Source organism: Crocuta crocuta, unplaced genomic scaffold, assembly GCF_008692635.1.
Source record: "Crocuta crocuta isolate KB4526 unplaced genomic scaffold, BGI_CrCroc_1.0 scaffold121, whole genome shotgun sequence".
Taxonomy (NCBI): domain Eukaryota; kingdom Metazoa; phylum Chordata; class Mammalia; order Carnivora; family Hyaenidae; genus Crocuta; species Crocuta crocuta.
The window spans coordinates 3,866,574-3,881,017 of record NW_027528608.1 but is presented as its reverse complement, the minus strand read 5'-3'; the positions used below and the strand labels follow the sequence as shown (position 1 = coordinate 3,881,017).

General features: G+C 50.3%; 1 protein-coding gene across 1 annotated transcript in view; it reads left to right on the top strand.

Moving 5' to 3' along the window:
• The window catches only part of PEPD (peptidase D), a 112,645-nt gene that overhangs the window by 21,984 nt on the left and 76,217 nt on the right, over positions 1-14,444 (top strand). The window contains exons 5-7 of the mRNA XM_077754654.1: positions 3,071-3,118; positions 4,568-4,629; positions 14,184-14,228. Of these exons, the coding sequence (XP_077610780.1) occupies positions 3,071-3,118; positions 4,568-4,629; positions 14,184-14,228 (155 nt within the window). The remainder of the gene's footprint in view (positions 1-3,070; positions 3,119-4,567; positions 4,630-14,183; positions 14,229-14,444) is intronic.

The window sequence follows — 14,444 nt, the reverse complement described above, 5'->3', positions numbered from 1 at the left end:
TCAGTGTGGGGAGGCATCAGGGAGTGGTGGGGTCTGGGGAGGGGCCCGTAGGGACGATGGCTGCTACCTTTGGACTACTGGTCCAGAGTTGCTGGAAACTTTGTTTTTTTCAGGAGTGGCTGCAAATCCATGTTGTTTGTGATCTTTCCTGATATTTAAATTTTAGAAACGAGTTTCTATTTTTAAATGCATTCCCAGCTACCAGGTTGCACCCCTGTTTTGGACTGCCATGAAAAACAGTTATTTTGTAAGAGCCCGATGCGTGCAGGGTGAAGCCAGCTCCCTAGAGCTGCGCAGGCTCTCTCAGCAGCACTGGTTAAGGACTGTCCTGCCCCTTTGTCTGATCACCACCTATGAAGAGTAGCCTGCAGGCCTGGTTGGGGCCCTGGGCATGAGGGTGCACGAGGTATCCACGGGAAGCCTCTGATTGTCCCCAAGGAGGGGGAGGGTCCTTGTGCACAAGGCTCTGCTAAATTCTCTCTGTGCCATCTGCTTCAACCTGCCAGAGAGGCCCAGCAGCCTGGGAAATCGATGCTGCCTGTGCTATGAAGCAAGTCAGGGGCATTTAACAGTATTGGTCTGTGAGAGCTGATGGGTCCCCAGTGACCGCTGCTCTGTGGAAATGAGGCCCTGTGTTGACAGAGCCGTGCCGTCCTGTGTGCCAGAGCTGCATTTTGAGATGGCGACACACAGGCGAGTCCTGTCTCCGTCATCGCCAGGCCTGGAGTCAGGGTTTGCTGATGAAAACGTACTGTTAATGGGTTTCCGTGGGGAAGGGCGGATGGAGCTGCCAGGCTGGGGGAGGTTTAGCGACCACAGAGGTAACCGGGGCCCTCTCTGGCAGCTGTGATCGGTAAAAGACACTGGCCAGCCCGAAATAGCAGACACTCTGCCTGCTTGGCATCGAGACCTGACCTGGTGGCACACCAGGCGGTGCAGAGAGGACTGCTTGCTCTCTGATTCCTGACCGACTCGTCCTGAGCTGTTGCCGAGAGAGAAGCTATCAGACCACACATCTGTTCTGTGGCTCCCCTCTCCCAAGGACAGTAGCACACACAGTCCTCAAGTGCCTGCTTGCTCTCTGGCGCCGCTGCCGTGATTGACAGAGTTATTCTGTGCTGATGACTGTAGACCCTTCATGTGGACGTGACAACACACCCAGGGGCCTGACATGCACAGCTCTTGTTCTTCTAATGAGTCCCCCTCCCCACCCTGCCCTACAGGATGGCCTGCGGGACTGGTAGTGATTCAGCCAAGCCTTGGTTTGTACGGCACACAGGTGGGGGTTCAGTCATCAGAGCAGTTCCGAGTCAGAGGGGCGGGTACCAGATGGAGAGGGAGCCCTGTGTGCCATGGTGGGTGGGTGGTTGCTGCACATCTGGAGAGTAATCCAGCCACCGGCATCAAAAAGCTCAATGAAGTATATGGCTTTTCACAGCAGTGTCACTGGGTCTAATTTTTTTTTTTTAAGGAAATAAAATTTTAAAGGAATTTACATTAAGGAAATAAACATGTATAGAAGAATGTTCATCAGGGCATTACTTATACTGGTTAACCATTAGAAATTATTTAAACGTCCAGTGGAGGAAGGAATAAGTAAACTGTGTACCCTATCTATTAAGAGAGAGCCAGGCAGCCATATGCTCAGCTCTGAGGTTTGCTCTTTTTTAATTGTGAACCCGAACAAATTAGTGAACCCAGAAGTTTTCTCATTTGTGAAATCTGGACATTTGTGGCCCCAGCTTCATGGGTGGTGAAATGAGGTGATGTCTGCAGGACTGGCACAGGCCAGAATCAGGGGCTCATTGGATGTTTACCGTCCCTGGCAGTAGTGGCTGGCGGAAGTCACATGGTGGAAGGGTACTTAATCTCAGGAAATAAGTGAAGTGTGTGACTTCTTATGATCCAAATGTCATTATGGATCCCTGTTTTTATGTGCAGAGGTAAAAAGTCTCTGGGGATGGGATTGTAGGTGTATTTTATCTTCTTATACTTTCAGTACATTCCAGGTTTTCTCTGAGAGCCTCTCAGTATTAGAAATCATGTATATACGTATGTCAAAACTTATCAAAATGTGCACTTTAAATATGTGCATCGTGCAGTATGTCAGTGGTAGCTCGGTGAAGCTGTTAAGACACAAACAACAAATCCTCCTCACTCTCACCCTGTGTCAGGGCGTGAAGGAGTTTAGGGTGAGAGGGGGTGCTCAAATACAGTAGGGCCTACAGGAGCCAAGATGGGAGGGTTGAGGAGTGGGGGCAAGGAGAGGGAGGAAGTGCTCCGACCAGGGTGGTTGGTGCTCTTGGGGTACAGACGTCCTGGCCAGTGCAGTGTGGTGGGCACTTTGCCAAAGGAATGGGGCAGAGGAGGAGAGAGTGAACGAGTCCGCCTTGGGGGGCCTGAGGGCCTCAGTTCTGAGTATGCAGGGATGCGGTGGGGAGGAGGCATTCCGGGCCGAGGTAAGAGTCCGGCATGGAGAGATGAAGTTGTGGGGCGCATTTGTTCATGGTGTTGGGGTGGGGAGCAACCAGCACGCAGGGTCACGAGGCCTGCATGGGTCAGGGGGAGGAGGGATGGAGAGTGGGGGTAGGACGGGGGTCAGAGGGTGGGCAGAGTCTAGGAGATGAATGGGGACAGGGAGGAAGGTGTCTGCCCTGGGGACAGGAGGCTGTTGGGGTCAGTGCCTAGGAGCTCTTTGCAACAGGTGTCTCAGGAGGGGCTGGCAGATGGACAGAGGTGCTGGCCTCGCAGGTGAGCAGGTCTGGCAGTTTGGAGCCTGGGGGGTTGTGTGGGGCCTGGAGGTGTAGGGCAGCATGTGGGAAGGTGTGCCATGTTTAGGTTTGAATCCCTGTCTGTCAGTTGATAGCCATGTGGCTTTCAGAAGTCCCTTGTCCTCTGTGAGCCTCGGTTTCCTCATCTGCAGGATGGGGACAGCAACATCGCTGCCTGTTTTAACAATCTGCTCCATAAATGTGTGCTGTCATTATTGTGACAAGTAATGGTGGCATATCGTCGCCATCAGACATCCCCACAGTTGCTCTAAAGTGGATTTTTCTCTCTGACCTTTCAGATCGCCAGCGTCCTGACATCGCAGAGCCCCTCTGTGCTCCTCACTTTGGTAAGTGACTGGTACCCAGGGTCCAGGCACCACTGGGAAGGGTTTCAGGGAGCTGCCTGCCCCAGCAGAGGCAGAGGGGAGGATTGAGAAGCTAGAGGAGTGGTCATTGGTGACACAGGGCGACACCTTCTCAGGCGGAATGGCCAAGCGTGTCCAGGATCATGACCTCGATTCCCTCGTGTCCCTGGTCTGTGCTGTGTTCTGGCAGAAGGCCACTGCGGACAAGACACCACACCTACTCCACGGGTTAAAATAAAACCCGGCTGGAGAAGGTGTCTGTGTCCAGCTGAGCTCATGGAGTCTGTGGATGTAGAATATCAATGTGCTTCCACCCTGTGTCTCCTCCATTGTTAACAGAGTTTTAAAGACACACCCGCAGCGTCTGTCACAGCCTGGGGGCAGGGTGCACAGTGGGTCCCTGGTGCCACATGGGCTGGGGTGCCCGAGGGGCCTGTGGTGCCTTAAACAGGGCTGTGGGGGCCCTTGGGCTGTGAAATGGCTCAGAGGAGAAGCCTGCTCCCTTGCACTTTTTTGACCTTGGGGAGTTTCAAATACGGAGAGCGTACAACCCTTCTTCCTCCCAAAGTGACCTTCCTCTCCCTTGTTAATCGATTCTTTTTCAGAAATAGTTCTCCTTGGTTGTTTGTTTGTTTGTTTGTTTGTTTATTTATTTATTTATAGCACTTCACATGTTCCCTTTGTTCCGCTCTGCTCTTTTGAGGGCTGAGGAGGAAGATTACATGAGGTGGTTGTGGTCAGACATAGTCCAGTGTTTTCTTCAGGGGACGTCATTAAACATTGGCCTGCACTTCCTGAGGGGAAGGGGCGGTTCAGAAGGTCTTGTCTCCGTGGGGACGGCACACTCTTCTCTGAGTCCCTTGTCCTGTCTCCTCTCCCATCCCTTCCACCTGGAGTCGCCTTACAGTTAGGGACAGAAGAGGGGTGTAGTGCCGCTTCCTGGTGTCACCAGGGAGGGCCCGTCGTGCCTGAGTTGGGTCCTAGCTGCATCTTGGGAGGGCTGCATTTGACAGTGCTCCTCAGACTCTGTCAGTGGGGAGTGTGTGTACACGGGTGTGTGTGAGGGAGATGGGGCCGGCCTGGGAGGGCACATGGGTGGTGGGGCCTGGTCCTGTCGCCCTCGTCTGTGCCTGCACGGCCTGAGCTGGTGTCAGCAAGGTGCTCTGAGAGAGGAGGCTGTTGTGCCCCGGGGGTGCTGTTAGTGAGGCCCCTGCCTCCTCTTTCAGGCTGTGGTGCAGAGCCTTGTGGGGAGGGGGAGGTTGGCTGCAGTCACCTGACAGGCAGGAAGGGATGGATGTGTTTGCCGGGCAGGGGCGGGGGCCCCCGTCCGGAGGCTGAATGGAGGAGGCAGGCACTGCCACGCAGGCCACGGGGACCCGTGCCGTGGCCCCGTGTGACGAGTCTACCCTTAACGCTCCTCTGTCTCTGCAGCGTGGCGTCAACACCGACAGCGGCAGTGTCTGCAGGGAGGCCTCCTTCGAGGGCATCAGCAGGTGGGTCCTGGGGCCCCTGGAATGGTCTCCGTCCTGCCCCCCTCACATCTCACCAGCAGGGCTTGCCCAGTCCACGGGGTAGACACAAGTACGTGAACAGGAGGAGGCCAAGGAGGAGTTGGTGGGGCGTTTTGAGGAAATGTTTAGAAAATAACCTGCCCAAAGTCACTTCAGCCGCCTCTCTGTTGAGCTCCACAGGGCACGCGCAGCCCCGCCCAGGCTTGGGGAGCACACAGGCTCCGAGCTCCGCCCTCTTTGCTTCTCTCAGCCCCACCCCTTTGTCTTGGCCACTAACCTCTCCCAGCCTGAGTCCCCTGCGTCCCCAGTCTCGGGGACCCCCTTAACCTGCCCCCACTCCCCCGTGCAGCTCCAGGTCGAGCTTCAAACCCTGCTTCCCCTTCTGGGCCTCTCGAGGCAGGAAGGCAGATGTGGGGCCCAGAGAGGGCACCTTGCCCTCCTTGTCCCCTTCACCCCGAGGCCCCTGGAGAGTGCTGCCTGCTAGCTGTGCTGTGTCCCTGGGCCAGCTGGGGCCTAGCCCTGGAGGTGTCTGTGGGGCCCCAGGCTGCAGCAGAGAGGCCCTTGAGGGGAAGCACCTGTTCCTCTAGGCTCCCGAGTGTGGACAGCTCCCAGCCTGGCTCCTGGGCCTCCATCCCCAGCTCCTCCCGCACTGGCACTTAACTCTGCGCCACCGCAGCTGCGTCCTGTCGTCCTTTGGTGGACTGAGGCGGTGACAGAGGAAGTGCCTTATAATTATGTATGAGCCTGAGCCACAGGGAGTTTGTGCGTCTGTGTGATATAGGGGTGATTAGGAAGGATTATGAGCTCATAAATATGTATCACTCCTCCAATGATCAGAGCGATGGGGGGGGGGCGGGTATCAGGTTTGCTTCTCATTGCTCAAATCTCAGCATCCTCCTGGGAATTTCCCCAGAATGGCCATGCCACACGCTCGCTCTCTGAAATGCTGGCCGAGGAGCTGCCATTTCCTTCCAGGCCCTGGAAGGGGAGGTGTGGGGCCCAGCCCACCGCTGCCTGTCCTGGGCCCAGCCTCCCCTGGTCCCCCAGCACTGCCCAGGTGCCATTGCCCTGCTCACTGGTCTTGACCCACACCAACATCTGTGTTCCTGTGGGCCGGCCCCTCCAGATTCTGGCTGGTCTCTGCCTCGTGGGGAAGGCCCTGAGCGGGAGGAGCGAGCCCTGGTGGCCCCCTCGTGGACTGGTGCTTTGACCTCTGAGCCTCAGCTCCCCCACTTGTAGCATGGTGTTGTCCAGGCTCGCCGTGGGGGTGAAGCGGGATCCTGCTCCCCCAGAGCCCGGCATGGAGCTGGCGCTCCATAAACAGTCATTCACAGGCACACCACCATCAAGCCCTGTTGCCTCCCAAGCCTGGGTCTCCCCATCTGTGTAGTGAGCCAGGTGAACTTCAGGGTCGCGGATTATATGGTTCCCAGTGTCCGTGAGCTGTGGGTTCTCTGTCCCCTCCAGAGTTTCTGGTGCCGAGAGCGCCTCCTTAGGACCCCAGGAACACATGTGGCAGGTGCCGGGGCAGGTACGGTTCCTGGGAGGGAGCTTGTGAGGTGGCCCCTGCGAGCAGAGCTCTGCTGGCTGCTCCCCAGGATTTTCCAGGGAGGAGGTGTGGGGAGATTCCAGGGACATCACCGTCAATGGGCAGTGGAAGCCGAGACCCTTTTCCCTCCCCCGCTAGGAGGGGGCCTGCTGTGAACATGACCTCTCCCTTCAGTAGGCAGTCCTCAGCGTCTGTCTCCTTTTGCTCCTGGGACCCCTCAGCCGCTGCCAAGAGCCCAGAGGAGCCTGTGCTCTGCCAGCCCCCACCCCACCCAGTCAGCATTTGGAAGCTTCTTTGGAGAGCCAGCACTGCCTTAACTTTGCACGTTCTCCCCAGCCACTGGGCTGGGCCGTCCCCAATCTGTAGTCCAGGCCAGGCAGGGCTGACTGGGGGGTACTGCCAGGCCCCTCACTGGTGGGCTGAGCGCCTGCGCCCGCGTGCTGGTGCTGAGGGATTGGCTTCTAGACCCGGGTGCCTTGGCCGATGCACTGCTGGTGAGAGGCCCCCCCGTGGGTCTCCCTGCTTTGGAGTCCCCCGGCCTGCCTGCGGTACTCCCTCCCTCCCTCCTGGGCCTCTCATCCCGCTGGGGCACCCTTTGAGTAGCTCCAGCCTCGGGGGTTGCTCAGTTGGCGAGGAGTCTGTGGTGGGTGCCCCCACCCCTCATGCCACGGGTGTGACCTTGCGTCCCAGTCTCTGCCTCCAGCTGCCCGCCAGTGGCTTCCCTACAGAAAGTCATGTCTGTATTCCTGTGCTCTGGGCGCAGCTCAGTCCCCTGCCTCCCACTCCTCCTGGCTGCCAGCACCGTGACTCTGCCACCTCCTGGCTTCTGTCATTGTCCTTGAGGCTGCTGCGGCTCAGCCACCACACTCACCTGCCTGCCGTGTCTCCAGCTGTTTGCTGGGGATAATAATAGCCTGTTTCTGAAGCAAGGTGACTCTTGCTATTGTCCTACTTTCCATCAGCTTCTATCACCGGTTATAATAAAGCACCTTATTTCTGGAGGTTTTGGTTTGGACCCTTTTAAACTTCTCTGAAACACCTGGAATCTTGGAGTTTTGATTGACCTGCTGTGGCAGTTCAGGTGTCACCTCTCGGTTTGTGCGGTTGGGCTGTCCCAGACCACGTTTATCCCTTGGCCTGGAGGGGAGGAAGGAAGCTTTATAGTAGAACAGCGGCCTCGCATGTCCACCCAGGCCAGACCCTTGGGCACTGGTCCAGGTGGGCAGTTGGCCCATGACCTTCTCTCCAAGTACGGCTCCTGAGGGCTGGCTGCCTCGGGGTGTGTGACCTCGGTGGGGCTGTGGGTTTGGTTCCGGGAGACCTCAGGCCCCTCTCAGCCTTCTCAGATCAGGGTCAGGCCACTTGTTACCCACGTCAGGGAGTGCGTCCGGTCTGGCAGTGGTGGTGATGGCAGAGAACCAGGAGCAGAGGGCACAGGAAGACAAGGGTGAGGTGGGGATGGTAGACATGCACTGGGACCTCCTGATGGCCTGGAGCCCCTGGGGTCACCGAGAAGTGTGTCTGTTCTCTCTGGGATGTCGGGCACAGGTGGGGAGTGTCCGCTGGGCTCTGTGCGGAGTTTGGGCTCTGGCGCAGGCCGCAGCCCCGTCTGGCCACACTGGAGCGGGGATGACTCCCACAGGACATGTGGAAGGAGCAGACACCCCATGGGCTCTGGCTGGAGGGTGGGGTCGGGTGCTGCCTGCCAGGGCTGTTCTGTGGCGGGGCCGAGCCAGAGCTGAGGCGGAGAGGGTGGTCGTGCGGTAGGGGAGGATGTGAGGCTTCTCCCCCCCGGTGGGCTCCCTCCCACAGCTGCCTGGAGCACTTGGTTCCTGGAGCCTGGGAGCAGAGGCAGACGTGGTAAATCTTTGTTAGCATCTGAGGAGGTAGACTTTAGAATGGATTTTCCTGAGAGAGACAGACTGACCATGACGGAGAAGATATGTGGGGGCCAGGTGGCCCATGAGGGTGCCTTCTTGGCATGAGACGATTCCCTTCAAAGTAGGCAGACTGCCCGGGAGCCCTAGGCCAGGGCAGTGAGGTACTGAGGGCTCCGTTTCGTGCCGTTGTCTGAGAGAGAAATATGGTGAATATTTCACATCAGCTGCTTATTCGGGATAAGCATATTTCTTATCTTCTGGCACTTACTTAAATTGCCTTGCATATTTGAAGACAATTGGTTATAAATTAATTCCATTTAAATAAGCAGTTAAATATGAAATTGCTGAATTTGGGGGTTGCTAATGTAGGAGTATTAATATTCAAAGATGTGAATTTTTAAACCGAGGAAATAGAGGGACTTTATTAAAACTTGATGATCACAACAAAATGCCAGTCAGTGGTGTGGGGACTTGGCTTTGTGGTTACTGTTACCTTCTGGATCAAGTTAACATTAGGTGTGGGCTTCTCCTTATGGCCTCCGGAGTCTCCATGAGGAGGGGGGAACCCACCCCAGCCCCTAGCAAGGGTGGGCAGTGGGGGGCCCTGATAGGGCCTGTTCTCCAGCGAGTCTCACCTCCCTCCTTGGGTTAGAAACTGCAGGCAGGAAGCCAGCGGGGGGCACAGGGACGGTTGGGCACATACTGCTCACCCTTTGTCACCCGTCCCTCAGGCTGAGCCCACTAGGGAATTACCGTCTGCTTCCAGCATTCGTGATCCCCACCCTCATAGGCACCGACGGGCTTGTTGTTTTTACCCAATTGACACATACTCATCACAGAAATGCTAACTAGCACAGAGGCAAAAGCAAAGAATTCGTCACCCAGATTTCGTCACCCCAAATTAAACCCCGTCAGCACTGTGGTGAATGTCTTTTGGACTCTTCTTTGTGTGTCCTGAGTGTTTTTGTATCTGAGTGTGCATTTGTGTGAATCTTTGTGTTTATGTGTGTATATTTAGGGGTGGATCTTTGTGTATTCGTCTGAGTGTGTCTACATGTCTGCGTGTGTGTTGCATACACATCTGTGTGTGTCTGTGCGCACCTCTTCCTAAGTGCATGCCTACCTGTGCGTGTGTTCATCTTACCTGTGTATTTGTATCCATGTTATCTGTGTGCTGGGTCTCTCTGCTGCTCGTGTGTGCACAGGTGCATATGTGCATATGTATGTATGTACGTTTTATAAAGTGAAATTTTACTGCCGTGTTTGCCTGCTGCAGAGTAGGCCATTGCTTTTCCTAACGTCAAAGTGACATTTGGGGAAATGGGAGGCAGAGCCCGTGTTGTCGTCTTGATTTATGTCCTCCGCTGCTCTGTTCTTGACTCCAAACCACACTGGCTGCCTGAGGTCTCTTTGATATTTCACAAGTAGGGCTTTGATCCTCCATCATTTCAGGTGACTTTGAATTAGTATTATTTGTGTAGCCAGGATTCCCGAATGCTTTGGAGATGTGGAATCTTCCCAATCTGCTAATGCCCCCTTCTCCCTTCTCTCCTCTGCCAGCCCACTCTTCTTCAGTGGGCTCAGCCAGCAGTGGGGGTACCAGCTGCACAACCACGGCATTAGATAGGTGTTTTCAAACCCCGGTAATGGGGCCGCAGAGAGTCCTTGCCTGGTCACAAGCCAGCATACCCTGTGTGTAATGCCCTGACCCTGAGATGGAGCAGGGTCAGAATCCAGAGGGTTGAAGACTTGTTGGAGCTACTCTGCTGAAGCTGGTGCTTTGTGCTGGGCCATGCCAGGTTTCCCCAGCTTTCCCACAGACAGCCTGAGCTCTGGGTCACACATGAAGTACCCCAACCTGATCTTTTTGTCTTCTGGGGTCCCCTCGTCAATTATGTTTATCTTATCAAAGAACAAGTTTTGGCCTTGTAGACTTTTCTTTATTTTTATATCTGCCTTTTATTTCATTGATTTCTGTGCTTTTAAATTTCTTTAGGTTTGTTTGTTCTTTCTCTAGCTTCTTGAGAGAGAAGAAAGGAACATTCTTGGGATGGGAGCGTAGAGCATTGTTTTCAATGTTCTTTTCCACTAAGTACATTTTAGAGCTATCAGTTTTCCTCTGGGCACGGTTTTAGCTGCATTTCACCAGTTCTGATTTTTCATGTTTTTAGTTTCTAATTTTATTATCTCTTTTTTGAATAGTGGGTCTTTAGAAGTCTGTTGCTTAACTTCCAAACAATTTGGGATTTTACAGTTTTCTTTGGGTTACTGATTTCTAGTTTAATTCTGCTGTAATCAGTGTACATTTTCTGTATCTCAATGCATTGAAATTTGTTGAGACTTCCAGTGTATGATGCTATGACAAATGTTTTTTTGTGTACAGTATTGAACAGAAGTGGAGAGAAAGGGCACCCTTGCCTTGTTCCTCATCTTAGTGGAAAGCTTTTCGTCTTTGACCATTAACTATAATGTAGGCTGTGGGTTTTTTGTAGATCGCTTTATGAGATTGAGGCAGTTCCCCTCTCTTCCTATTTCATTGAGTGTTTTTATCATGAGAGGTTGTTGTATTTTGTAAGATCCTGTTTCTGTATTTATGTGGTTTTGTTCTATATTCTGTTAACATAGATTGTTAATATAATTAGTAATAGGTTATAGTGTACTACATTGATTATTTTTGTCAGAGTAAACCTTACATTCCTCAGCTAAATCTGACTTGGTCATCCTTTTTATGTGCAGATGGGCTCTATTCGTTAGTATTTTGTTGAACCTTTTTTGTGCCAATGTTCGTAAGAGATTTCCCTCTGTAGTTTTCTTATGGTATGTTGGTTTTGGTGTTCAGGGTAATTCTGACTTGTAGAATGAGTTGAAAAGTGTTCTTTCCTCTTTTGGTTTTAGTAAGAGTTATTGAAGGATTGGTGTTAATTCATTTTTAAGCATTTGGTATTCAAGATGAAGGCATTTGATCCTGTGCTTTTCCTTGTGAGTAGGCTTTAATTACTAATTCAGTCTTTTTACTTGTCGTGGGCCTATTCCAATTTTTTTTTTTTTAAATTTCTAGAATCAGTTTTGGTAGTTTGTGTCTTTAGGAATTTGTTTTCTTACCTTGGTTATCCAGTTATTGCCATACATTGTTCATTATATTCTCTTAAAATCCTTTTGATTTTTGTTAAATCAGTAATAATATCTACTTTCATCTCTGTTTCAGTAATTTGAGCCATCTCTTTGTTTCTTGGTTAATCTAGCTTAAACTTCATCAGTTTTTGTTGATCTTTTCAAAGAACCCATTTTTATTTCACTGGTTTTTCCTACTGTTTTTCCACTGTTTTCTATTTCATTTATTTCTGCTCTAATTTCTATTGCACTGTTCCTTCTGCTTGCTTTGGGTTTAGTTTCTTCTTCTTTTTCTAGTTTCTTAAGATGGCTAGACTATGGATTTGAGGTAGCTTTCTTCCTTTTTAATGTAGATATTTTCAGCCATAAATTTCCCCATGAGCACTACTTTAGCTGCCTTCTATAAGTTTCGGAGTGTTGTGCTTTTGTTTCCATTCGTCTCAAGAGTATTTTCAGTTTTCCTTGTGATTCCTTCATTGACCTGTTGGTTATTTAGGCGTGTATGATGTAATTGTCACAGATTAGTGAAGTTCTCTTCAGTTATTGATTTCTAATTTCATTCTAATGTGCTTGGGGGACACACTCAATATGATCTCATTCCTTTTAAGTTTATTGAGAGTTGTTTTATGCCCTCATATATGACCTGGTCTGGAGAGTGTTCCATATACACTTGAGAAAATGGGCATTTTGCTGTCGGGTGGTCTAGAGATGTCTGTTAGGTCTGGTTGGTTTATAGCGTTGTTCAAGTTGATCTTCCATCTAGCTTTTCCATCCATTACTGCAAGTGGAGTATTGAAGTCTGCAGATATTGTTGAACTATTTATTTTCTCTTCAATTCTGTCAGTTTTTGATTCATGTATCTTGGGGCTCTGTTGTTAGGTGCATATGTGTTTATAATTATTATATCTTTTTCACGAATTGATTTTCTTATTTGTATAAAATGTCCTTTTTCTTTAGTAAAAATTTTCATTTTAAGGCTTATTTTGTCTGACATTAATAGAAGCTAGCTGTTCCAGCCCTCTTTTGGCTTCTGTTTGCGTAATACATCTTTTCTCATCCTTTCACTTTTAACCTATTTGTGTCTTGACTCTAAAGTGTGTCTTTTTAGGGCTCCTGGGTGGCTCAGTCAGTTAAGCGTCTCCAGCTCTTGATTTTGGCTCAGGTCATGATCTCACAGTTGTGAGACAGAGCTCTGTGTCTGGCTCTGTGCTGAGCATAGAGCCTGCTTAAGATTCTCTTTTCCTCTATCCCTCCCCTCTCCCCCTCCCATCCTTCCCCGCTCTACCAAAAAGTATGTCTTTTTAGAGCATTTACTTGGGTCATATTTCTTTTAATGCCTTCTGCCAGTCCCTGCCTTTTAATTGGACAGTTGAATCTATTTACATCTGAAGTAATCACTGATAAGGAATGACTTTCCTCTACCATTTTGTTATTAGTTTCTATCTGTCATATGTCATTTTTGTTCCTTACTTTCTCCATTACTACTTTCTTTTGTATTTAATTGACTTTTTGTGGTATGTGGTTTTACTCCTTTCTCATCTCTTCTTCTATATGCTTTAATTATTTTCTTTTTTAAAAATTGTTTAATGTTTATTTTTGAGAGAGAGTGTGTGTGAGTGGGAGAGGGATAGAGAGAGAGGGACACAACAGAATCCAAAGCAGGCTCCAGGCTCCCAGCTGTCTGCCCAGAGCCCGATGTGGAGCTCGAACTCACGAACTATGAAATCATGACCTGAGCCAAAGTTGGAGGCTTAACCAACTGAGCCACCCAGGTGCCCCTGTTTTAATTATTTTTTTAGTTGTTACCTGGGAGTTTACAAGTGACGTCTTAAACTTATGGCAGTCTAGTTTGCATTAATGTCAATTTCAGTAGCATACAACAGCTTTGCTTCTATATAGTTTTGTTTTGTCCCCTCCTTTTTTGCTGTTGTTGTATACAGATCATATTTTTTTTTTTTACAAATAGTTTATTGTCAAATTAGTTTCCACATAACACTCAGTGCTCATCCCCACAAGTGCCCTCCTCCATGCCCATCCCTCCTCCCCCCCCAGATCATATTTTCATATGTTCTGTTGGTCAACACAGATTTAAAATTATTGCTTTTTGCAGTTGTCTTTTAAGTCAGAGAGGGAAAGAAAGGAGTTACAAAAAATATCTTTACACTGTCTCTGTACTTGCCTGTATAATTACTGTTTTCAATGCCCTTAACTTCTTCACGTGAATTTGAGTTACTCTATTCTTTCGCTACAGTCTGAAAGAGTCCCTTTAGTATTTCTGGTAGGATAGGTCTTCTAGTGATGAATTCTCTCGGTTGTTTATCTGGGACAGTTTTAATTTTTCTTTCATCTTTGAAACACAGCTTTGCTGGATATAGAATCTTGGTTGATGCATTTTTTTCTTTCATACTACTGCCTTCTGGCCTTGATAGTTTCTGATGAGAAGTCAGCCATTAATCTTATTGAGGGTTCCTTGTATCCTTGTATGTCATGCTTCCCCCTCCTTCCTACTGCTTTCAGGATTTTCTCTTTGTCCTTTGACAGTTTGACTATGACATGTCTGAGTGTGGATCCCTTGGGACTTATCCTGTTTGGAGTTCATTGGGCTTTATGGATGTGTAGATTCATGTTTTTCATTAAAATGGTGACGTTTTTGGCATTGTTTTTTTCAAATATTCTTCTCCTTTCTCTCTCCTTTTCTTCTGGGACTCCTGTTGTGCGTGTGTTGGTACCCTTGACAGAGGAGGCTAGGTCTGCCTGGTGAGAGTGGAGGGCAGTTTTGCAGCCAAGCAGCTTGCTCCCCCCAACTGACGGCACTTAGGGGGCTCGGTGCTGCAGGAAGTGGGCAGCAGGTCTTCTGTGAGCCACAGGGTCATGGAGTTCTAGTTTGCGGCCCTCTTTGGGTCATGTCCTCTCTTGGTATGTCTTGAAAGAGGTATTTCTTGCTGGAAGACGATAGACCATTGAACTAACAGGCTCAACTTGTCTTTCCCCTACAGGTTTAATGTCAACAACACCATTCTCCATCCGGAGATCGTGGAGTGGTGAGTACTGCCTGTGGCTACTTCGGCTGTTTGCTGCGCTCCCTGCTGTCACCGCCTGCTCCATCTCAGAATCTCAGAGACCCCGTCAGACAAGACGGTCCCCAGAACAGCTCCCTTCTCTGGTTGTTTGTTTGAGTGTGTGTGTGTGTGTGTGTGTGTGTGTGTGTGAGAGAGAGAGAGAGCGAGAGAGAGAGAGAGAGAGAGAGAGAGAGAGAG